Consider the following 26,558-nt stretch of genomic DNA (forward strand, 5'->3'; position numbering starts at 1 on the left):
TCACTGATTATCCTCTTAAAGGCCTTTTCCAGTATTAAGGGTCCATTTACACTGTCTGACCGGTGGCACAAAACGACCACTGATCCGTAAATATTTACCAATTGGCGGTCACCGCAAGAATGCGGTAAGCAGCGTGCTCTGAGCGATCTGTTCTGTACACAGTCTGCCATGAGTCTCGGCAGTGCATGTTCTGTTTACACAGGATAATGTGCCACCTGGGACGATGATCGTTTGCACTTCACAAAAGATTATTTTCATTCACCATCCACCTCTACACTGTATACTACGAAAGCCTCTAAAATCCACAAGACTCTTGGCTTTCCTCCTGATCCTCTCCTTGCCACTTTATATGGAGCGCTTTACAAATGTTGATGTTTGTGAAACGCCATTGTAGCATCTCTGTGGACCATGTCAGGTCAGGAGAAAGAAGACAAAGATTGTGTGTTATTCAGCCAGCACCTGCCTCTGACAGCAGCAATCTGAACTAGCTCAGATCGCTGCTGTTTAACCACTTAAATGACGCTGGAAATCGCTGCATGTTCCCATCCTCCCCTGCAATGTGAACATAGGTGCCGCCTGTCAGGTTCATGTTGTGAAGCGATGTGGTAAAAAGCATTGTTGTAAGTATTGCCTTAAAAGTTGTTTTTATCAAGACACAAGACGATCTTTAACCTGTATGATAAATCCTGTAGAGAGGGGAAAAAAATCAAAATGCTAAAATTGTTTTTCAGTAAGGCTACTTTCACACTTGCGTCACAATCCATTGATTTTTGAGAATGCAGGATCCTGCATTTTCCTATAGACTTGTATTAGTGATGGATTGTGACGGATGGCCATCCGTTTCATCCTTCGTGCACTGGATCCGTCGGAAAAGAACGGTCCGTCGTGCGGAGAAAACGTTCATAGGGACGTTTTTTCTGCACGTTGGAAAATCGGTCAGCGATGCATCTTGCGCTGCCCGTCGTCTGCTATAATGGAAGTTTATGGACGCAGGATCCGTCGCTGACCGTCACACACAGGAATCCAGCGACGGATCCCATTAGATTTTCTCTCTCTCTTCTCTCTTCTGTCTTCTCTCTTCTCTCTCTTCTCTCTCGTCCCCGGACATTTAATTCCCGGAATTTTTGGACGACGCACCCGTCATTACACTGGATGCGTCACACACCTTTTTCCCTATTTTCATGACGTCCGTCGATATGTCATTTTGCTGCACAACGACGTACAGCACAAAAAAACGACTGTCTCCATAAAATTTAATACAAAGTGATCAAAACATCTTCTTGACCCCAATATGGTATCAATAAAAACTACAGCTTACATAGAAAAAAAACCATCATATGTCTGTGCCAACCTAAATATAATAGGTTATGGCTCTCGGAAGTAGAGGAAAACATGGGGAGCACAAAAAATGAAAATGATACTATTTTTATGTGGGTTAATAGTGTGAGGAGCCCCCCCCTGCATTTTGAGGAAGCCTTCATACAAGTGTCCCTATTATATACTCTCCTTGAGACTAGATATGATAAAGCAGATCACATTTTCAAGCTATTTTTACGTCGTTGCATTACATGTGCAGAAAATATTAAAAAATTCTCTTAATTATTTTAATACATGTGGAACAATTCTGATGATTTATTTTGTGTAATTTTCTTTTAGGGGAGAAGATAACCATTCATGACAAAACAGAGATTAACCTGGTTTCCTTCCGCCGAACGATTTATCTTGCCATCCAGTCCAGGTAAGACAGCTGAGCCTTCCCACTGACGGCAAATGTTTGTAATAGATTTTTAATGCTATATTTTCTTTATTTTTTTAGTCTGATCTTCCACCATCCCACCCTTCTCGCATCGCAACTTATTTTCCTGCCGGCACCATGCCGCCCCTCTTTTAGAAACACATCATGAGTAGTTGACAGCTCGGCACCGCGGGCGCTGTCTCCCGACAGACACATTCAGTTGCTGACAAATATGAGCGCTAGTGTCTGCCAACCAAAACTGCGTGTAAGGGATCAAATTGACAGTTTCTGTAGGATGGAAAGTCTGCAAGTAGCTTACATGTAAAGCCGCGTCCCTCCGATTACACAGTGCACAATAGTCATTATCCTTCATACATTGCGTAGCCCATTCATCTTCTGAGTAGCAGCACAGGCCATGGGCGGCTCAGACCTATTTATTAAGGGACAGAGCGCCCTGTAATAGCCACTATACGAACACTATAATTCACAAACAATTCAACTTAATTGAAAATAAGGTCCGCTCCTGCTAGCAAAAAGCAGCAATTTTAATAGTAATTTTTAATTTTTTTTAAACTTCTGTTCTGTCCTTTTCTTTAGCCACATAGCCATTATGCCAGCAGCGTTCTCGCCAATTCTACCTGCTGCAAATCCGATGGTAATGCAGTTATTTCATCTGACTTGGACAGTCTATTTCTTTCCTATTCATTCTCCAGCAATGCAGAGAGGGATAAAAAATCAGAAGCAAAATAGTGTCTGGCTTTCAAATATGTGTGATAAGCAAAAAGCTTGGATCAAAATAATGCTGGTGTAATGGTTTTTTTTTTGTGACCGTAAAACGTACTTATACCTACACGTGCCTAATGGAGCCTAGCCGCTCCTATAACTCTGCTGCTGCTTTTCTGCAATAAATGGATCTGATTGCATTTGAAAATCCCCTAATGATTTAACAGCCCCTGCTTTCCTGGGAGGCAATTTTCAGATTTTGCAAAACGTGTTCAATAGTATTGTTAATCTTCCTTGCTGTACTTATCACCCTACTGCCAGCGCTCCACACTGATCCGTGCACTTCCATCTTCTCAGTAGCAATTGTTAAACTTTTTCAACATTCCTTTATTTTTGTCATGGAAATGTTCTCTGTGGGACACCTGTCCCCTCTCCTGACATGTCTGTTTTAGTAAATACTTATATTCTTCATATCCCATCAACTCGGGAGCATCTTCTCTTACAACTTTCCTTTGTGGTATTCCTCTATTATTCCTCCTAGAAATGTATACATTTTGTAGCTGCATTCTAATTGTATAATATCAAAATTGTCAATTTATTTATAACTTTTTTGGAAGGATATCAGAGGAGCAACCAGATACAGAATTATGACAAACTATTTTCCAAAGTTAATAGTTAAAAAAAAAATTAGTTCTGAGCGAATGTGCTTGGATGATGTTATCAGAGCATGCTCTAGTGTTATCCGAGTGTCTTGGCCCCACAGCTGCATTTCTCGTGGCTGCCAGACAGCGCAACACATGGTGATTGCCTAACCAACAGGCAATCCCTGCATGTGTTGCGACTGTCAAATAGCTGTGAGACATGGAGGCGCAGGGACTTGAACATATTCTTCAAGCATCACGAAGACACTCTGTTGGCACATGAGCATGCTCTGATAACACCTTATCCCAGCACGTTCGCTCATCACTAGAAGAAATATTTACAAAAATACCGTATTTTTCGGACCATAAGACGCTCCCCAAATTTTAAGAAGGAAAATGGGGGAAAAAAAATTAATGTGTCAAATGGGGGTCCGTCTTACAGTCCTGAATTTGGCTTCCCAGGGGGGGCATCGGCAGCGCTAGTGGAGCGGAGTCACAGGGGATATTTGGTCGTCCGGCAATATGATAGACTGGTGTGCAGGTTTGGCGGTGTGGGGGGGCTTCAGCGGCATTTTGTGAAAGCCCAGAGCCCCCGCACATCCATTGCTGTGATGCGGTGGTCTCTGGGAAATCCCATCGCAGCGCTGCAGGTTCGGTGGTACGGGGGCTGCGGCGACATTTTGGGGAAGCCCCCACAGTTCTATTATCTCGATGCTGTGACCTCTGGGAAAATGGCCGCCGGAGGTGGCGCATACGTAGATTGAGATCTCGGCAACAGGAGACGAGATTTCAGAGCGAAGATCTCAATTTGTGCATGCGCCGCCTCCGGTGGCCATTTTGCTAGAGGCCACAGCATTGAGGCAATAGAAGTGCAGGGCCTCCGGGCTTTCACAAAATGTCACCGGAGGCTCGCACACCACCAAGCACTGCCGCACCAGGCTGGGATGGGAGCAAGATCATCGCCCTGCAGCGTCGGACCACCAGAAGAATTGCACGACTCCTGCTGCCACCACGCTAACTATAAGTACATTCCGACTATAAGACACACCCCCCCGTTTTTCCCCAAAAATTTTTGGGGGAAGAGTGCGTCTTATAGTCCGAAAAATACGGTAGATCTGTCAAGATTAAAAATGGGTCATGTTATAAATAATACATGAGACATTTAGACTTCAGTACTTAAAAAAGGCAAACCAAAAGAATCCTGCATGGTAAAGCTCAGTCTGAAGGCCCAAGAGCCTTCAGTTCCTGGAATCTCACTGTCTACTCTACAGGAACCTGACCCATGGCACTAAACCACCACCGATCAGCTGTATGTTTGTTGACTGGATGCCGTTTTTTTAGTCTAGATAGATTAACTTTCAAACTTAAGAGCACCCCTTTAAAAGGAATCTGTCAGCAGGTTTTTGCTACTGCATTTGTGAGCAGCATGATGTAGGAAAAGAGACCCTGAATCCAATGATATATCTCGTAGTTTACTAGGTGCAGCAGTTGTGACATAGAGTTCTTGGATGCAGCATGAAGCAGAGCTGAGAAAGCTACCCCCACCCGGCTCTGTATGTACATTGTCTATTGACAGTGAGCTATTTATCATAGTAGGGGGCGTGGCCAGACGAGTACTCGTGCGCCAGCTTGTCATAGCAATGATGATGTCTTAGTGATAAAACCTTTATTGTATGTAAACAGCACTTGTTGAATTCAGTGTTTTAACCCATACCTCATGCTGTCCTCATGCTTTGCTCAGATTCCTCAGCTTACATACCAAAAATCTGCTGACTTTTCCCTTTAAATGATTACGTTCTGGCTGTCTACATGGGGGAGTTTACTGCATAGTGCAGCCGCTCCTAAATTCCCTAAATGACACCAGTGCGTTTTCTTATCTCCCTCCATTCTGGGGATCCCTCTGCCATATTGACATAGTTGTCTGATAGGCGATGTAGGACCTGACTCTTCATCTCCTGCTAGTCCTTGAGTTGAGCCTTTTTTTTTCTGATGGACATGTTTCTTGCACATGCTCTGTTAAATGAAGCCCAGAGCATTTGTATCAACCACGTCCATCAAAGACTGTAGAGCTGAATAAAAGCTCTTGCTTAAGGCTATGTGCACACGTTCAGGATTTATTGCAGAAATTTCCTGAGAAAAACCTGAAATTTTCTGCAAGAAATCTGCATGCGTTTTTTTGCGCGTTTTTACCGCGTTTTTGGTCCTTTTTTTCCGGACATTTCCCAATGCATTATATAGTAGGAAATCTGCAAAAAAAAAAAAAAAAAACGCAAAATTAATGAACATGCTGCCTTTTTTACCGCGATGCGTTTTTTTCCGCGGAAAAAACACATCATGTGCACAAAAAGTGCGGAATTCATTCTAAATGATGGGATGCATAATGTATGCTGTTTTTTTGCGGTTTTATAGCGTTTTTATAGTGAAAAACGCGAAACATCAGCAACGTGTGCACACAGCCTTAGGTGGCCATGATGGTTTGGCCCTGTCCATCTTTTCAATTAAAGACCAGTTTTCCTAGAAAATAAGGCGCAAATAAAAGGGATCATTTTTTTTTTCTGGGAGGATTTGCTGAGCTGTGGGAAGGTAATAAAAAATCAGATTGAGGAAGCCGAATACAATGACAATATGGTGGAAGCAATAAAACAGAAGCCTGATGACAGGTTCCCTTTAATTGCATGTTTTATTCAGAACTCTGGGGAGTTATTTTGCTGTGTATATTATTAACTTTTTCTTCTTTCTTTTTTCCTTCAATATTCAGTTTAGATTTTGAGGAATGTGCTCACAAGCTAATAAAAATGGACTTTCCAGATAGTCAGACGGTAAGTTTTGAACAGTGATGTGGCCATATCTGTATAACATGTATTCATATACACTCACCGGCCACTTTATTAGGTACACCATGCTAGTAACGGGTTGGACCCCCTTTTGCCTTCAGAACTGCCTCAATTCTTCGTGGCATAGATTCAACAAGGTGCTGGAAGCATTCCTCAGAGATTTTGGTCCATATTGACATGATGGCATCACACAGTTGCCGCAGATTTGTCGGCTGCACATCCCAAAGATGCTCCATACAAGGCAGGATGGATCCATGCTTTCATGTTGTTTACGCCAAATTCTGACCCTACCATCCGAATGTCGCAGCAGAAATCGAGACTCATCAGACCAAGCAACGTTTTTCCAATCTTCTACTGTCCAATTTCGATGAGCTTGTACAAATTGTAGCCTCAGTTTCCTGTTCTTAGCTGAAAGGAGTGGTACCCGGTGTGGTCTTCTGCTGCTGTAGCCCATCTGCCTCAAAGTTCGACGCACTGTGCGTTCAGAGATGCTCTTAGGCCTACCTTGGTTGTAACGGGTGGCGATTTGAGTCACTGTTGCCTTTCTATCAGCTCGAACCAGTCTGCCCATTCTCCTCTGACCTCTGGCATCAACAAGGCATTTCCGCCCACAGAACTGCCGCTCACTGGATTTTTTTTCTTTTTCGGACCATTCTCTGTAAACCCTAGAGATGGTTGTGCGTGAAAATCCCAGTAGATCAGCAGTTTCTGAAATACTCAGACCAGCCCTTCTGGCACCAACAACCATGCCACGTTCAAAGGCACTCAAATCACCTTTCTTCCCCATACTGATGCTCGGTTTGAACTGCAGGAGATTGTCTTGACCATGTCTACATGCCTAAATGCACTGAGTTGCCGCCATGTGATTGGCTGATTAGAAATTAAGTGTTAACAAGAAGTTGGACAGGTGTACCTAATAAAGTGGCCAGTGAGTGTATATGTATATTACACATGCCTCCTAGGTTGAAATTGGTTAGAGGTAACTTTTATGTCTTTTTTTTAGACTTTGCTAGTGGTCCCCAAGGGTTATACAGTACTCTGTAGCTCCATATTGGATTGAGCAGAGGTGAACATAGTCCATCTCCATTCAATTCATTGTATGTGAGATGGGACTGCAGGAAATAATGTGTCCATTTATTCATTGCCAGGAGAAATAAGGATTCCTTGACTAAGTTTTGAGAACAGGCTGAGCCAGTATTTTATGAGAAAGGTACATGCTTAGTAAAACATATTGTTGGGTCCAGAAATGTTTGTAAAGTGGCACAAGTTTTTGTATTTTAGCTGTTTACCAAAACATACTCAAGATAGTTATATAATCAATATGGACTTAAAGTGCAGACTCTCAGCTTTAATTTGAGGATATTCTCATCCTAATTGGAGTAAGGGCTTAGGAATTACAGTTCTTTAATATGTAGCTGCCTCTTTTTAAAGAGCCCAAATGTAATTGAAAAATTATCTCAACAGCTCTTTAATGGGCTGTTTCCGTTATTCCATCATTAGTTCAGCAGGTAAAAGGCCTAGAGCTGATTACAGGTGTGGCATTTGTATTTGGTAGCTGTTCCTGTGAACCCACATCATGCGGTTAAAGGAGCTCTCAATGGAAGGGAATCGGGAGGGGGGTGTAATATTCTGCAAAAGAAAAAGAAAAGTGTACTGGTGCGTGGTGAGCTTTGGGAACTCGAAAAAGCCTGGATGCCCATAGAAGGCAACAGTGGTGGATGATTGAAGAATCCTTCCCATGGTTAAGAAAAACACTGTCACAATATCCTCCCAAGTGAAGAACACACGGGAAGTAGGTGTTTCAGTATCTTAATGGTATCGTCTCACAGTGGCACTTTGGTCGCTACGACGGCACGATCTGTGACGTTGCAGCGTCGTATGATTATCGCTCCAGCGTCGTAGACTGCGGTCACACTTCACAATGCATGACGCTGGAGCGATAATTTCATGACGTATTTGCGATGTAGAAGCCATTGGTTACTGTGCGCACATCGTATACAATATCGTGCACACCTTTGTCACACGATGCAATCATGCCGCCATAGCGGGACGCTAGACGACGAAAGAAAGTTTCAAACGATCTGCTACGACGTACGATTCTCAGCGGGGTCCCTGATCGCAGTAGCGTGTCAGACACTGCGATATCGTAACTATATCGCTAGAACGTCACGAATCGTGCCGTCGTAGCGATGAAAATGCCACTGTGTGACGGTACCCAAGTCTAGCATAAAGAGAAGACTTTATGAGAGTAAATGCAGAGGGTTCACCACAAGGCGCAAACCACTAATCAGCCTTAAAAAAGAAGCCAGCCCAGTTCTTTAAAAGCATTCTTTGGAAAGATGACCCTAAAATGAACCTGTACCACAATGATGGGGGGGATATTGAGATGGCTTGGAACAGCTTATGATCCAAAGCACACCAAATCCTTTGCAGTGTGATGGCATGGGAATGCGTTACTTCCAATGGCACAACACCACTAGTGTTTATTGATGATGTGACTGGTGACAGAAGCAAACAAATTAATTCTGAAGAGTACAGGATGATACTTTCTAATCAGATTCAACCAAATGCTGCAAGGTTGATTGGTCAGCTCTTCACAGTACAGATGGACATTGATCCAAAACATACTGCAAATGCAACTCTGAAGTTTGTTTTCTTTTAAGCAAAGAAGTGGAATATTATGTAATGGCCGAGTCAGTCACCAAATCGCAACCCCATGAGGCAGCATTTCACATGCGCAAGACAAAACTTAGAGCAGAAAGACCCACAGACAATGAACAACTTAGGTCAACTCCAGTAGAGGCCAGCAAAGCATCACAAAGGAGGAAACCCAGTGTTAGATGACGTCCATGGTTTCCAGACTGCACACAGTCATTGCCTGCAAAGGATTCTCTACCATAAATAAAATGTTATTTTTTAACACTTTTGTAAAGTTAATTTGTCCAATTACTTTTGAGCCCCTGAAATGAGGCGGCTTTGTGGATAAATGGGTTGCAATTCATAAACATTTTTGTTTAACCCCTTTAATTAAACCATAAAGTCTATACTTCAATTGCATCTCAGTTGTTTCATTTCAAATCCAAGATAATGGTCTGCAGAGCTGAAATCATGAAAATGCGATCACTGTCAAAATATGTCTTGACCTAACTGTATACACTCACTGGCCACTTTATTAGGTACACCTGTCCAACTTCTTGTTAACACTTAATTTCTAATCAGCCAATCACATGGCGGCAACTCAGTGCATTTAGGCATGTAGACATGGTCAAGACAATCTCCTGCAGTTCAAACCGAGCATCAGTATGGGGAAGAAAGGTGATTTGAGTGCCTTTGAACGTGGCATGGTTGTTGGTGCCAGAAGGGCTGGTCTGAGTATTTCAGAAACTGCTGATCTACTGGGATTTTCACGCACAAACATCTCTAGGGTTTACAGAGAATGGTCCGAAAAAGAAAAAAAATCCAGTGAGCGGCAGTTCTGTGGGCGGAAATGCCTTGTTGATGCCAGAGGTCAGAGGAGAATGGGCAGACTGGTTCGAGCTGATAGAAAGGCAACAGTGACTCAAATCGCCACCCGTTACAACCAAGGTAGGCCTAAGAGCATCTCTGAACGCACAGTGCGTCGAACTTTGAGGCAGATGGGCTACAGCAGCAGAAGACCACACCGGGTACCACTCCTTTCAGCTAAGAACAGGAAACTGAGGCTACAATTTGTACAAGCTCATCGAAATTGGACAGTAGAAGATTGGAAAAACGTTGCTTGGTCTGATGAGTCTCGATTTCTGCTGCGACATTCGGATGGTAGGGTCAGAATTTGGCGTAAACAACATGAAAGCATGGATCCATCCTGCCTTGTATGGAGCATCTTTGGGATGTGCAGCCGACAAATCTGCGGCAACTGTATGATGCCATCATGTCAATATGGACCAAAATCTGAGGAATGCTTCCAGCACCTTGTTGAATCTATGCCATGAAGAATTGAGGCAGTTCTGAAGGCAAAAGGGGGTCCAACCCGTTACTAGCATGGTGTACCTAATAAAGTGGCCGGTGAGTGTATGTGAGAGAGTTGAAACCAAACGAAATTAACTGGATTATAAGTTGGTGTGCATACAACATGTAGGAACATGTTCACACTGGCTACTAAATGTATATACTCGAGTATAAGCCGACCCGAGTATAAGCCGAGACCCCTAATTTTGCCACAAAAAACTGGGAAAACTTAATGACTCGAGTATAAGCCTAGGGTGGGTAATGCAGCAGCTACCGGTAAATTTCAAAAATAAAAATAGATACCAATAAAAGTAAAATTAATTGAGACATCAGTAGGTTAAGTGTTTTTGAATATCCATATTGAATCAGGAGCCCCATATAATGCTCCATATAGTTCATGATGGGCCCCATAAGATGCTCCATAATAAAATATGCCCCATATAATGCTCCATAAAGTTTGTGATTGGCCCCATAAGATGCTTCATACAAAAATATGCTCCATATAATGCTGCACAAAGGTTGATTATGGCCCTATAAGATGCTCCATAGAAAATGTGTCCCATACAATGCTGCATAGGTTGATTATAGCCTCATAAGATGCTCCATAGATAATATGCCCCATACAATGCTGCATAGGTTGATTACGGCCCCATAAGATGCTCCATAGAAAATATGCCCCATACAATGCTGCATAGGTTGATTATGGCCCCATAAGATGCTCCATAGAAACAATTGCCCCATATAATGCTGCGATAAAAAAAATACATATTCACCTCTTGTCCTGAGGAGGCGGGGACACAGGCACTTGCGATATTCACATGTCCCCGTTCCACCGCTGCGCGCTGCTCTGTCTTCCGCGTTCTCCGCAGTGACTGTTCAGGCAGAGGGCAGTGCGCACACTAAACATGTCATCGCGCCCTCTGACCTGAATGTCACACAGAGGATGCGGAAGACGGAGCGGCGCGCAGCGGTGGTACGGGGACAGGTGAATATCCGAATGCTCACCTCCCCCGCTATACTCACCTGCTCCCGGCGCGGTCCCTGGCAGCTTCTCACTGACAGATGGTCTCTGGGCGCCGGCAGCTTCTTCCTATGTTCAGCGGTCACATCGTACCGCTCATTAAAGTAATGAATATGCGTCCATATTCATTACTTTAATGAGCGGTACTACGTGACCGCTGAACACAGGAAGAAGCTGCCGGAGAAGCAGGGACATGCAGAGGCGCGCCGAGAGCAGGTAACCATGATGTGCCAGCTGCCGCTCGCCCTTCTCTGCCGACTCCCTGGGACAACGACTCGAGTATAAGCAGAGAGGGGCACTTTCAGCCTAAAAAAAATGGGCTGAAAATCTCGGCTTATACTCGAGTATATACGGTAGATAAAACCCAAGATAAAAACAAAATGAGAAAATATTCTGAATTAAATAAATAGCAATAGTTAATGAAAATAACATGGGGTACTTTATATAATTTTGCTAAAAAATATAAAAACCATCCCACCTTGTTAAGGTGACCTTATTTGGGACGGTTCTAACCTCTAGTATTAAAACCTTGCCATATGTCAAATTATGTAAACGTGGATAGGGGCCAAGCAGGACTGAGACCCCAACTAATGGACTCCCAGCCACGGAGAGCTATTAAATGTCCTGCTAAAAAAAAGCGAGTCTACACCCTTATTTTCAGTCTTTCCCACTCTGTGCACTCCCCATGGCTTAGTGTCCATTAGTCGGGGTCTCTGTCCTGCTCAGCCCCTATTCACATTTACGTTATTTTACATATAGTAAGGTTTTAATACTAGAGGTTAGTATCGTCCCGAATAGAGTCACCTTGACGTGGTCGGATGGCTTTTATGTTTTTTAATCGAAATTATATTAAGCACCCTATTTTATTTTCATGCAGTATTGCTATTTATTTATTTATTTACTGCAAAGTATTTGCTCATTTTGCTTTTATCTTAGGTTTTATATGCGAGAGAGTTGACATGACATCTTTGCATCTGCCACCTTAGTACAAATTAGCCATACCAATTTCCTAAAAATAAAAAGCTAAATAAATAAAGTGTTCTGGGCATTTGTTTAATTCATATGCACATAATCTGGTAATGCTAACAGTCTTTGAAGCGCACAGGGAGGCTGGCTTTTTGTTGCCAGCATAATATACTTTTCCATGTCATGTGAATTGAATTAAATCTGTAATAAGGTGTAAATTATAGTGTAATATTTATGACCCGCTGGGGATTCCATTCCTTCATGTTTAGATTTTGTCCTCCGCATCTATCTTGTAGCCTGGCAGCTCGTCCCACAGGAAAGGCCTAGCAAGGTTTACAAACGCCATCATTTACAGCTCTCTCCACTTTTCAGAGTTTGCTATGGTGCGGGTTTCTTATTGTCTGTGTTCATGAACCCTTGCTTGTTTTTTACTTTTTGATGGCACTTCTCTGTCTTCATTTTTTATTTAAACCCTTCTACACAAGGTCGATATGAGCCTTAATGACCAGACCACTGTTTTTTTTTTCCTTTCCAAAACTAAATCTTCTATAACTTTGCAACGAGAGAGCAGTCATATATAAATTACCTTGTAAATTATAAATTGTATTTTCAAAGGATTTATAGTTAAGCTGCACTTGGCATAGTGTATATATTTATATAAGTATGTATAAGTGTGTGTATGTATCATAAATCCGAACCTTGAATATATGCAATTTGGACTGCAATACTTCTATATAGAATATACTCCTAAAAATGAAGGTGCTTAGTACATAAATAGGCCAAATCATGAGAGCCCACTAGCCACTACAAGGTGTACCTTCCTTTGACAGGACCCTAACCTAATATTTATCAAACATGCCTCTCCTGGCAAAAAGCCTAAAAATGAAGTTAATTACCATGGATCCCAAATTTGAAAGTTTCTTTTTTATGTAATGTATAGTACTGTGCAAAAATTGTAGAAAGGGTGTGTAAAACAAACGCTGCAAAAAAGTCAGTGATGTTGTAGAATTATAATCTTGTGTATGAGAGAAACAAGTTATAACAGAGATAATAATGATCATCGTTTCATATGTACAGTAGATTGAAACCTAGTCGTTAACTGAAATAGAAACCGCTCTTTTAGGAGGCTTGAAACGGGTGAGGCACAGCCAAACTCTGCTACAAAGGTGAGGTTGTGGAAGACTGTTCCATGTCACAGGTACATCATGGCAAGACAGCGCAGAAACAAGACACAAGGTACATAAACTGCCTCAACAAGGTCTCTCCCATCCAAAGATTATAATGCTGACTGCGGTTACAATATGTGCTTTCAAATTCTTTTGAAGAAGCACCAAGAAATGGCCCATTGTTGAGGACTGTTAATGCAGTGGTCAGCCAGGGAAACTTAGAGCAGCAGATGAAAGGCACATCATGGTTATTTACCTTTAAAATTGGAAGATGTCCAGCAGTGCCATCAGCTCAGAAGTTACACCAACCATCTATTGTTCGGAGAAGTCTGGCCAAAAGTTATCTTCATGTAATAATTGCAACAAAAAAGCCATACCTTCAACCTGGAAACTAGGCCACGTGACTAAAGTATGATTAAACTATAGGAACTGAGGTACAGAATAGCAGCACAGGTCCTCTGGACTGATGTGTCAAAGTTTGAAGTATTTGGTGAAAACAGAAAGCAGTTTGTTCATCGAAGGGGCTGGGGAGTGGTGCAGTAATAAGTGTCTGCAGGAACCAGTGAAGCATAGTGGAGGTTCCTTGCCAGTTTGCTGCTACATGTCAACAAATGGAGTTGGGTGTTGGCTGGATTAATGTTTTCCCTCAATACTGAGAAACACAGGCAGATACTTCTCCATCATGAAATACCACAAAGGGAGGCTTCTGATTGGCTTCAAATGTATTCTGCAGCAGGAAAATGAGCCCAAAAATACAACCAAAGAACTAAGCTCAGTGTAAAGCACAAGAAGTCCTGGAAGTGATAATACGGCCCCCACAGAGCCCTGATATCAACATCAGCTATTCTGCAATTACCGGTACATAAGGAGACAAAAGAATTTGTGCAAGCGACATCCACAGTATCTCTGCGGTTAGTTCTCCAAGATGTTTGGAACAACCTCCCGGCTGAGTTCCATCAAAAACTTTGTGCTCAAGTGTGCGGAGAAGAATTTATGCTGCTATAAAGGCAGTAGGCAGTCACACCAAATATTGAGTTAGATTTCCCTTTAGATAATTTACTTTGTATTTTGTTAAGGAATCACTCCCACAAACATTTTATGGCCTAAACCTATCTAATTGTATACAGCAGCATGTAAAAGTTAGGTCAAAATGACTGTTAATGTGAACAGTTAAGCAAGACACATTTCCACATTTCTTCTGTATTGTAGGCAAAAGAGTGTGTGTGTGTATGAATGTATGTATGTGTATATATATATAATATAATATATATATAATATAATATATATAATATATATATATATATATATATATATATATATATATATATATATATATATATATATTATATGTGTATATATATATATATATATATATATATATATATATATATATATATATATATATATTATAAATGTGTATATTGTGATGCAGTGACCCCTGTAACAGGTAGGGGGCGCTGCATGGTCTCCCCAGTATGCACACAGAGGTGTATTGAGGCCGTGAGAGTGCATGGCAGTTGCATGCATGGCTGTGGTCATAAGACAAAGTCCGGCATTGTGATGAATGGCCGATACGTGTGTCGCAGAGGAGAAGACTCTGCGCTGCCAGCCTGAAGCAATGTGGTGTTCTGGGACCTGTAGTCCTATAGTTATAGTGTTGTATAATCATGGGAGGTTGGCAGGGCTAGTTATGTGAGATGGGCGGGACAAACTAGCCACACACCCACACTCCCACCCAGGGGAGTGGTTACACCTAGATAATGTGACCAGGGTGTGGGTCACATGTCGCGGTGAGTTTCCGGTGTGAAGCCTGTGTTGGAAGACCTGGGAGGAGGCTTCCTGAAGAGCACATGGTGGGGCTTCAGACCTGGTGGCCTGGGGTGTTGGACTAACGTCCTGAATAGCACCCGGACAGGCCACATGCTGGTGTTGGGAGGTCCTGGGAGTAGGACCGGATCCCTAGGGGAAGCTACCGTCCTTCGGTGGGTCTGGACTGACTAAGATATGCCGCACAGGCAAGTTAGTGATTCCCGTGAGGCAGCTTTCCCAGAAGAGGACTGACAAGGAGTCAGCAGGTGGAGCAGGAGCTCCCGTCAGGTACCTGTACAGACTGTTGGTACTTGTGATATGAACTGTGTGGTAACCCACGGCAACTGGTCAGGAGAGGACCAGCGTGTTTAGATGCTGCAACCGTAATGTCATAAGATGGTGCATGTTGTGCTCCATGGGCATTATTTAACTGTATGGCGTGCGGTCACCCACGATAACTGGACACAGAGGTTCGGCGTGTTTAGTGACCTTGTTTCAAAGCCATATTCTATGATGTAAAGACTGTGTGCTTGCTGTTCATATTTCTGTGGCTTATGACTCCATAATAAACCACATGGACTGTTTTGTGTTCAAAAACCGTGCACGTGTGCCTGAATCCTGTGCCAAGCGAGTGTCCCCCAATACACTCAGTAAGAGCAATCTTACAATATATATATATTTATACTTATATATGTATGTATATATATATGTATATATATATATATATATAATATAGCATTTTTTTTTTACATTAGTTTCAAGAAGGAAAATGGGCTGATGCAGAAGTTTGGGCACCCTGCATAGTTAGTACCTGTGAGCGTCCCCTTCTTTCTAGCTTCACTTCTGTTCTGACTTGACGGATCACACTGGGTTTTCTGAGCCAGAAGTCACTCTTAGGCTGGAGTCGCACCAGCGTATAGCATACAATGCGAGAAGCTAATGACCCTCAGCTCTTGCTCCTCTGTGAGCATCAGCCGAGTATCAGTGCTCTCCGCTCCGATCCTCTCGCATGACAGGATCAGAGCACAGCTGCGGAGGAGACGGAGAAAGTAATTTCTCCATCTCCTCTGCTGTCTGTGTATATCGTACTGCAATCGGGTGACATCCGAGTGCCGTGCGATGTTTCACTCGCACCCATAGACTTATATGGGTGCGAGTGAACCGAGTCTCGCTGCCAATCAGAGCATGCTGTGGTTGTTCTCTCATGCCAAGTCGGCATGAGAAAATAATCTCAGATCTGAGCTGCCCCATAGAATATCACTGGGCAGAGTACTATGCGAGCTTTTATATATCAAAAAGTAACTTTTTTTTCAGTTTTTTTAATGTATGTTTGTTTATAAAATGTTTCCCAAAAGGTCATAAAAAAAACTATCAAGGGCATAACATTATTATTTTTATTTTTTAATTATGCAAATTTGTACTGTTAGTGGTGCATATATAGAAGTCCAAGTTACAGGAAAAGCGATCTCCTGTTGTACCATGAGTTACTGGAAAATCTGATTTGGGTTTCATGAGACTACAGTATGTAACATATAAATGAGAATAAATGGAATAAAGAAGACATTTTCTCTGGTTGTCTCTTGACAGCTGATAACCCGACCTGCTTTTGCTAGAAAACCATTATTGTAGAGCAGAGATATTTGCCATTTCCCCCTTTCACTCCACCGTCACAAGACTGTGAAAGGTCAGGAAGGGGCTAATCTAATAATAATAATAATAATAATTTTGTTTATATAGCGCCAACATATTCCGCAGCGCTTTACAACTTATAGAGGGGACTTATACAGACAATAGACATTACAGCATAACAGAAATCACAGTTCAAAACAGATACCAGTAGGAATGAGGGCCCTGCTCGCAAGCTTACAATCTATTTTTATTGTAATTTTTGTCCTTTTTTTTTTTTTTCTCTTGCACCTACCTAGGCTTTCGTTGACAGATTTTATTGTTCTGCTCCATGTACTGTAGAGCTGAAGATCCTAAATAGCACAGTTAAATGCCTAATATGTTTTGGATTTGACACATTTCCTTTTGCAAGTCTATTTTTGCAGAGTATGTCTCTCCTCTGTCCAGCAGGCATCTTGCTACAAGACACAAATTGGCAGTTACAACACAGAGATGGTGGTTACATCTAAAGTGCTGTTTGTCATGAGCGCCCAAAAAAAGCCTCCGCAGCCATTGGATTGTGCAGTATAATTGGCAAGTAATATCGCACTGTAGTGACTGGAGTACATTTAGTGGGATTTTAGTCATTTTTGTGTGTAATGTTCTCTGTAGTTAAGTTGGTGATGTAGTTCTGTAATAAAAGAATAGAATAAAAAACGGAATGGTTGTTTTTCTCTAAGGAAAAAATATTTTATGAATGTGGGATATATTAGATGTAAGTTATTATACTTTGTAAGACTTTGTTAGGTCAAACTCCTCAACTTCAGATAGGGTAAAGTGGATCTGTCACCAGATTTCACAATACAGTCTGCATACATTATTAAATAAATGTATGGGACCTGATGAGACTGGTGTGCAGACTTTGAAAATCTCTGTAAGGATAGCTGTATAATCCTCTTTGAACATTGCCTCACCTGAACTGGATTAGCTCATTAATAAGTAATGGCTTAGTAATAAGTTAGAGCACATTCAGAAGTCCAATTACCACATATGAGTGCTATCTGTGGTTATCAAAGAGTTCAACATTGGTTTCATGTGGCCAGACTAAATTCTGCCGGTATTTAACAAGCTTGTCTAAATGTTAACAAGCTGTAAACACACTTAAACATGCTTGTTGTTGTTATTGACCAATGGGGTCTTGTGTGGTGAGCGTGTATACAGGCCATGGAGGTTGATGGCAAAGTTTTCTTTGAAACAGTTGTACCTGCTAATTCCAGGTCTTTCTGTAGCTCTCCACAGGTGGTCCCTGGCTGTTGAACATTTCTTATGATAATTCTCTTCACTCCTATGTCTGAAATCTTGGAGGGAGCACCTGGTTGTGGCTGGTTTATGGTGAAATTGTGTCCTTTCCACTTTTGGATTATGGCCCCAACAGTGATCACTGGAACCTTCAGTAGTTTAGAAATTCTTCTGTGACCAATGTCATCAGTATATTTTGCAACAATAAGGTTTTGAAGGTCTTGAGGCAGCTCACTGTTTTGTTTTTGTACCCATTATGAGATGTTTCTTGTGTGGCGCTTTGGTAAAGACACCTTTTTTTATAGGCTTAGTTGAACTAGATGATATTATCTTTCAGTAAGTGGCAGGATTGCTTTCTAATTATTGATAGATTTCAGCTCATATCATGTGTTCAATACTTTTTCCCTGTCCGTTCTCATTATTACTAGTGATGAGCAAGTGTGCTCGTTACTCGAGTTTTCCGAGCATGCTCGGGTGTTCTCCGAGTATCTTGGCCGTGCTCATAGATTATGTTTGTGTCCCCACAGCTGCATGATTTCTGGCTGCTAGACAACCTGTTCACATGCAGGGATTGCCTGTTTGTTAGCGAATCCCCACATGTATTCCGGCTGTCTAGCAGCCGCAAATCATGCAGCTGTGGGGACTCAAACATAATCTGCGAGCACGCCCAAGATACTCAGAGAACACCCGAGCATGCTCAGAAAACTCGAGTAACGAGCACACTTGCTCATAACTAATTATTACACATAACTTAAAGGGAAGGTGCCTCAATTTTGTTTTTGTATTAAAAATGATTGTTTATATAAACAATTATTTTTTAATACAAAATTATTTTTTTTAACTTTAATATCTTTTTTATTATTAATTATTTTTGCAGCCACTGGGCACCGCCATTTTGCTTTGCAGGAGTGTAAGAGTCCCAGCACGACACTTACACTCTGCAAATACGGCTGCCCTGGGCATAGGAGTCAGCGGTCGGACGCCGACCCTATACTTTGTATTGAGCTGCTCCCTGCTGTGATCTGGGCACGCCCCCTGGGCTGTCTCCACATCACAGCAGAGGGAGGAGGTCGGCGCCATCTTTCTGGAGCCCACAGTGTATCTGTGAGCTCCACTTGAGAGCTGCTCCATCTGTCTCCCCCTTCACACTGTCAGCAGTCGGCCGTTCCCTGTCCTCTGCTGTGCTGCCTCGTGCCCTGGCTCTAATCTGTAGAATCGCTAGAGAGGATGAAGTGATGTGGTCTGATGTCCTCTTATCAGGAGCTGCAGAGAGGTAACAGAGGGGGATGGGGGAGGCTCTGGGCTGCTCCGACCCTGCCTCTCACTGCAGCTCCTCACCAGGACATCAGACCATGTATCTATTACTATACTGTGTGATACTGTGCTGAGCCGTGTATCTAATTCGATACTGTCTGCTGACCTGTGTATCTAATCCTCTCCTGTGTGATACTGTCTGCTGACCCGTGTATCTAATCATATCCCGTGGGATACTGTCTGTTGAGCCGTGTATCTAATCCTATCCTGTGTGATACTGACTGCTGACCTGTGTATCTAATCCTATACTGTGGGATACTGACTGCTGACCCGTGTATCTAATCCTATCCTATGCACTCCTCTCCCCGCTGCTTGTCTTTCCCCATTGCACACACAACTCAGTGTGTGCGATAACAGGAGCTGCGGTGGTCATGCTGTGTTATGGCATTATGTGTGATCTATATGACGGTATTATATGTGATCTATATGGTGGTATTATGCTTGATCAGTATTGTGAGAATTATATGGTGGTATCGTGTGTGCCATCTATATGGTGGTATTGTGTGATCTATATGGCGGTATTATGTGAGAACTATTTGACGGTATTATGTGACATCTATATGGCGGTATTATGTGAGAACACTGGCAGCATTATGTGTGAACACTGGCAGCATTATGTGTGATCTATATGGTGATATTATGTGTGATCTATTTGGTGGTATTATGTGAGAACTGTATGACAGTATTGTGTGTGATCTACAGTATATGGTGGTATTATGTGTGATCTGTATGGCGGTATTATGTGAAAACACTATGGCAGTATTCTCTTCAGAAAGGGGACCCATTCTAGGGTGGTTCTGGCTGAGGTCTGGGGTAATAGAGGGGGCAGCATGACCTCCTGTTAGGTGCAGTCAGGGGAAGGCTGGTGAGGCAGCTGAAGAGAAGGGTCCCATGTTTATCGTTACTATATGGCTACATTTCCTTCCCAGCATCACCCCGTACTGCGCCTGTCGTCTCGCTTTCACACATCGCCAGGACAGGATGGAGAAGACAGGATCTGAGGAGGGGAATGGGGTCTTTGCATGCAAAGTCTGGATCAGAACAGGCCATCAATCCGCAGAAATATTTCCTGGATTTCTGTGGAGCAGACAAGCAGACAGTCCATCCATGTGTATAAAAGACAGCGCTCTATGTACAATCCCTGGCTGCTCCGCGCACCAAACAGGGTGCCCCCCATAGACCAGCAGACTCCTGAAATACTCTGTGCTGCGGTCACCCTGCTCCCGCCACCACATATCTCCCAGAATCCTGCCATCCTCGGTGACTGTCTACTTGTCAGTAAACTTTGCAATCACCAACAAAATGGCTGCTCACGGTGTTCCTGAATCTCATCCTCTTATCCCTTAGCAAACACCCAGAATGGGAGGAGAGGAGACATCACACAGGTCAGCAGACTCCGCCCATAATTACTGCAGTGCAGTAATGTGAGCTAGTTGTACACTTGGTTTTTGTCAAATTTCAGTAGCTGATCCCCCTAGTGTTTAAAAGTGTTAATGCCAAACCTTTTCAAATTATTTTTCATATTTTACTAAATTATAAACTAATGATATTTTTTAAGAAAATGTAAACCTTGATTCTTTACATTTTTTCAATTGCTGTAAAAAAAAAAAAAAAAAAAAATTTTTGATGGCACCTTCCCTTTAATTCATGGACATCTGTGGTCTTATTTCTTTGCCTATTTTTTATTTCTCTTCCACAGTAGCAACTCACTCATGATTGATTAGTGTTGAGTTCAGCGGTCGTCTTTTATGAAAAATTACCTAAATGGTAAAAGCTCAATTAACACTTAACTTTTTAGGGACAATAACCAAAGTTGGAGCTTGCTCCTCGCCTGTTTTATGGACATCTGTCTTGTGAAAAGGTTCCAATTTTTTTTTTTCTGCAGGGGCACAGATGGCCTCCTAATTATACTGATTTCCATGTAATCACCAACCATGGACCATGATGCTTCTTGCTTACAAAAAATCTTGGAATCATTTTTTTTTTGTATTTTTACTTTGGAGGGTGGGAAGGTATGCGAACGTCTAAATTATCATTATTTTGTTCTATATATCCAATTGACAACACTGTTGTAATTAAAAAGCATTTTCCCAACAAATATAGTTATACTAGATGGTGGCCCGATTCTAACGCATCGGGTATTCTAGAATATGTATGTATGTATGTATGTATGTATATAGCAGCCACATAGTATATAGCACAGGCTACGTAGTATATAGGAGCCATGTAGTATATAGCAGACAAATACTACGTGGCCTGTGCTATATACTATGTGGCTGCTATATACATACATACATATTCTAGAATACCCGATGCGTTAATACGGGTCACGCAGTATATAACACAGGCCAAACAGTATATAACACAGCCCACGTACTATATAACACAGCCTACGCAGTATATAGCAGCCACGCAGTATATAACACAGGCGACGTAGTATATAACACAGGCCACGCAGTGTATAACACAAGGCACTTAGTATATAGCACAGCCCACGCAGTATAGAACACTGCCCATGTAGTATATAGCACAGCCCACGCAGTATATAACACTGCCCATGTAGTATATAGCACAGCCCACGCAGTATATAGCACTGCCCATGTAGTATATAGCACTGCCCATGTAGTATATAGCACAGCCCACGCAGTATATAACACTGCCCATGTAGTATATAGCACAGCCCACGCAGTATATCGCACAGCCCACGCAGTATGTAGCAGTGTGAGCACCATATCCCTGTTAAAAAATAATTAAAAAAAAAAAAAAAACCTGCTATACTCGCCCTCGGTCGTCCGATGATGCGCTCACGCCTGCCTCCATCTTCCGTTCCCAGGATGCATTGCGAAATTACCCAGATGACTTAGCGTTCTCGCATAGGCAGCATCAATAGTAAATAGTTGGGGACACACAGGGTTAATAGCAGCGGTAACAGAGTGCGTAACACCGCGGCCCGTTACGCTGCCATTAACCCTGTGTGAGCGGTGAATGGAGGGGATTATGGAGCGGACGCCGGGCACTGACTGCGGGAAGTAGGGAGGGACTAATCGGACTGTGCCCGTCGCTGATTGGTCACGGCAGCCATGACAGGCAGCTGCCGAGACCAATCAGCGACGCGGGATTTCCGTGACGGAAGTGGAGGACAGAGAGACGGAAGTACCCCTTAGACAATTATATATATATAGATGTGACATCTACAGTATGTGCAAATACCTCATATGGAAGCTTTGCGTAAAACTAAGCATGGAGTAGGTAGCGAAGGAGCTCCTCTATTTTAGCAGTGGCTAAGCCAGCTCTCCTCTGTCGCAGCTTCTCAGTGGAGAAGGGGACTGGCTTAGCTATTGAAATGCAAGCCAATACACATACCACCAAGGACACCATCTGCAAAGAGTTTGTATGTTCTCTCCGTGTTTGCGTGGGTTTCCTCTGGGTTCTCCGGTTTCCTCCCACATTCCAAAGACATACTGATAGGGAATTTAGATTGTGAGCCCCATCGGGGACAGTGATGATAATATGTGCAAACTGTAAAGCGCTGCGGAATATGTTAGCGCTATATAAAAATAAAGATTATTATTATACCACTGGTGACATGCCAACACATCCATATGCTACATGCATTTTAATTTTGTTTTATAGTTATGCGTTCTATACGTAAATAAAAATATGGTTAGAACACCTATTAGAAAATCGGAAGTGTGAAAGAGGTCTTGGGAAGATATGTAGACGTTGTTGTTGTTTATTATTATTATTATTAGTAGTAGTAGTAGTAGTAAACAACTTCCCTAAATCATGTAAAGTAAAAAAAAAAATCTTGGGAAACTGGGTTATATTTTTTCTTAAAGACCACTCTACTGTGTACTTGGCATGCATCAAAACAAATTGAAATGCCGTCAAACTTCTCAAATTGCCTTTTAAGATTTGACTTTTTTTAATTAAAATGTTAAAATAGTTAATTACTAAAAACCACAAGGGATAAGGGCTTTTTTGCACATTTGAGCACAGAATTAATTTCTTTTGCTACCGCTGCAGACTTCATTACCATCAAACTATGTTTTGCAGTGTTGTACAAGACACAATTCATTGGCTTTTTAGAATAATACCCTGCAGGCTGCATTTATGTTTTGAAATCATTCCGCATAAGTAGAGTTTGATTGTGGTGTTTTCTTCCTCGGTGAGTAAGGCTCCAGACTAATGTCCTTACAGAATAAAGTGTGACAATGGGCTTAAATTATTGATCAGTATTTAGATTCCAGAATAGTTCTCCTCCGTGTATTGTAACACCTTACATAATGTGTGCCGAGAAATGGAATTTATTTAAAGTGAACCTGTCACCCCGTTTTTTCAATATGAGCTAAAAATAGCGTTCAATAGGGCCAGAGCTGTGCTTTACAATAGTGCCTTTATTCTCTGATTCCCCACCTTTGCTGCCAAAATACCTTTGTAAACTCACCGTTTTCAGCTGTCAATCACCCCGGTCCGGTCCGATGGGCGTTGGCTAATCTCTGATTCTCACCACCTCCGGGTTTTCAGTAAGAAACTTCTTCCCACCGCTGGCGTTGTATTTCGCGCCTGCGCATTACAGTGTAATCTCGCGCCTGCGCATTATGCTTTGCCCAACTGTGGTTGGGATTACACTGTAACCTCTGTTCCTCCGGAAGTCAGCATATGCTGACTTCTGGGGCACAGAGGTTACAGTGAAAACCAGCGCATGCGCAATGATGTTTTGTATACTTTGCCAACAGTTGGGCAATACATACTGCACATGCGCTAGAGCCTAATGCACTGCGCAACCGCCAAAAATGAGCGCTATCCGTGCTATTCACAGATCGAGTTACGTCTGACACGCTGAGGAGTGGGGGGAGAGACAGCGATTTGGCAACCCCCATCGGACCAGACCGGGGTGATTGACAGCTGAAAACGGCGAGTTTACAAAGGTATTTTGGCAGCAAAGCTGGGGAATCGGGATAATAAAGGCACTATTGTAAAGCACAGCTCAGGCCCTATTGAACGCTATTTTTAGCTCATATTGAAAAAACGGGGTGACAGGTTCCCTTTAATGGACAGGAACTTAGTTGAATTTGCATAATAATTCATAGAAATTAGAACATAGAAATCTAAAGTATAACACTAAGCAAATGATATAGTGCTAACACTTGAAAAGTATTGGAGATGTGTATAAATTATATGTAATATATATTTAAATTTAATAATGTGTGTATGTACAGTGGCTTGCAAAAGTATTCACCCCCTTGGCATTTCTCGTGTTTTGCTACCTTACAATCGGAAATGTCATCAATTTCTTTTTTTGAGGGTTTGCATTGGTTCATGTAAACAACATGCCTACAGCTGTGAACATTTGTTTTGTTTTATTGTGAAGCAACCGCAAATTGGACAAAATCAGTGTGCATAACTATTCACCCCTACAGTCAGTACTATGTAGAGCCTCCTTTTGCAGCAATTACAGCTGCAAATCGCTTTGGATAAGTCTCTATGAGCTTTCCTCATCTTGCCACTGGGATTTTTGCCTATTCCTCAAGGCAAAGCTGCTCCTTCAAGTTAGATGGTTTCCTCTGGTGAGTAGTAATCTTCAAGTCTGACCACAGATTCTCAATTGTGACCAGGCCACTCCAGAACATTTACATGCAATATGCTCTGAGTCATTGTCTTGTTGGAAGATGAACCTCCGACCCAGTCTGAAATCACGACAAATAGGGTTTTGCTCAAGAATATCCCTGTATTTTTCACCATCCATCTTCCACTCACGCAAGTATTTTCTCTGTCCCTGATGCTGAAAAGCATCCCCACAGCATGATGCTGTCACCACCATGTTTCTCTTTGGGGAGAGTGTTCTTGGGGTGATAAGCTGTGTTGGATTATCGCCAGACATAGCATTTACTTCGGTGGCAAAAAAGTTCAAATTTTGTCTCATCTGACCACTGCACCTTCCTCCATACATTTGGGGAGTCTCCCATATGTCTTTTGGCAAACTCAAAATCCAGATTCTGGAGTCGTAGTCTGTGTTCATTTTGATGGGGTCAGTCAGTATAAAATAGACCGACTCCTAAAATATATAACAAATTGTTCAATTCAGGAAGCGCTGTAAATTTTTTCCTGAGAATTTAAAAAAATTTTGAAATGTGCAAAAAATATCTGTTCTGTCCTGATCTAAGGATTTTGATTTTTAGTTGAGATGAATATGTACATTCTCAGTAGGGAGGCAGTGCTGTGGAGTCGGGGAAATTGAGGAGTCAGAGGTTTGGCTTACCGACTCTGTTACAGTTACCCCTTAGACCTGTGTCTTTGAGGAAGCACTCTTAAAATCTAAGGCACACCTCATCCATTGTCGAACACCAGGTTAATTTTTTTACTGAAACTGCACAACATAGTCTTTCTTTACTATGCCATCCCAGACGTAGTCATGTATCAGGGCTAAGCTGTGAATTTTGGCCAGCCCCTTTCAGTTCTGAAACATGGGGTCAAACATTTGAGTTTTCTAGTTCCAGCAAGTGGGTGGGATTGATAGAAATCTCTTGTCCACTGTGCTTTTTATTTCGGCTCAGCGTAAACTGGATTGCGGTGCGAGTTTGAAACCTGCAACATGTCAATTTCTCTTTCGAGTGCGTTGTTTTCTGTGCAGATTTTCCCCATAGACTTACATTAGATGCAGAAAAATCAGCAAGTTAAAACTCATTTTCGTTTTTAGTGCATTTCTGCTGTGGAACGTTATTGATAATGGCTGTGAATAGGTTACTAATATTAAAGGGAACCTGTCACCCCCCCCAGGGCGTTTTTAAGTAAAAGCGCCACCTTCAGCAGCACTAAGGCTGCATTCTGTGAGGGTGGCTCTTATGTTTAGCATCCCTAGGACTGCTGAAATAATCCCTTTTATAAATTTCGCGCCATACCTGTACTGTGTCCCGGAGGTATGTCTTCTCCCCTGGTGTCAACCGCCTCCGAGACGTCAATCATTTCCCCTGTGTCCTCCGGGCGCCGCCTCCTCTCTGTCATGATGTCACCAGCCCGCCTGTGCAGTGGAGCGGGTCACCGTGCTCCAATGATTGTGCCGAAGTCTCACGAGATTTGTGAAGTCTCGCGAGACTTTGGCACTATCTTCAATAGAGCACAGTGACCCGCTCCACTGGACAGGCGCCAGATTCCCAGCCCCGTAGTGCTGGTGCAATCTACTTACATCACTTGATGTAAGTTCCAGGGCAGCGTGCACGGCGCAGGCCCGAGAACTGATTGCAGAGCGCAGGCGCCGGTGACGTCACAAGACAGAGAGGAGGCGGTGCCTGGTGGGATGATGGACGGCCGCGAGGGGCTTGAGTCAGGGAGAAATCCTACTTCCCTGACTCAATAGAGGTATGGCGCAAAATTTATAAAAGTGATTTTTTTCAGCATTCCTAGGGATACTAAACATAAGAGCCACCCTCACAGAATGCAGCCTTAGTGCTGCTGAAG

At 42.5% G+C, this 26,558-nt stretch overlaps 1 protein-coding gene across 1 annotated transcript in view; it reads left to right on the top strand.

The window, feature by feature from the left end:
* CWC22 (CWC22 spliceosome associated protein) overlaps positions 1-26,558 on the top strand; it is an 88,183-nt gene that overhangs the window by 41,058 nt on the left and 20,567 nt on the right. Inside the window, exons 12-13 of the mRNA XM_077272599.1 lie at positions 1,657-1,738; positions 5,858-5,918. Of these exons, the coding sequence (XP_077128714.1) occupies positions 1,657-1,738; positions 5,858-5,918 (143 nt within the window). The remainder of the gene's footprint in view (positions 1-1,656; positions 1,739-5,857; positions 5,919-26,558) is intronic.

This window comes from Ranitomeya variabilis, chromosome 7 (genome assembly GCF_051348905.1).
Source record: "Ranitomeya variabilis isolate aRanVar5 chromosome 7, aRanVar5.hap1, whole genome shotgun sequence".
Classification (NCBI taxonomy): Eukaryota; Metazoa; Chordata; class Amphibia; order Anura; family Dendrobatidae; genus Ranitomeya; species Ranitomeya variabilis.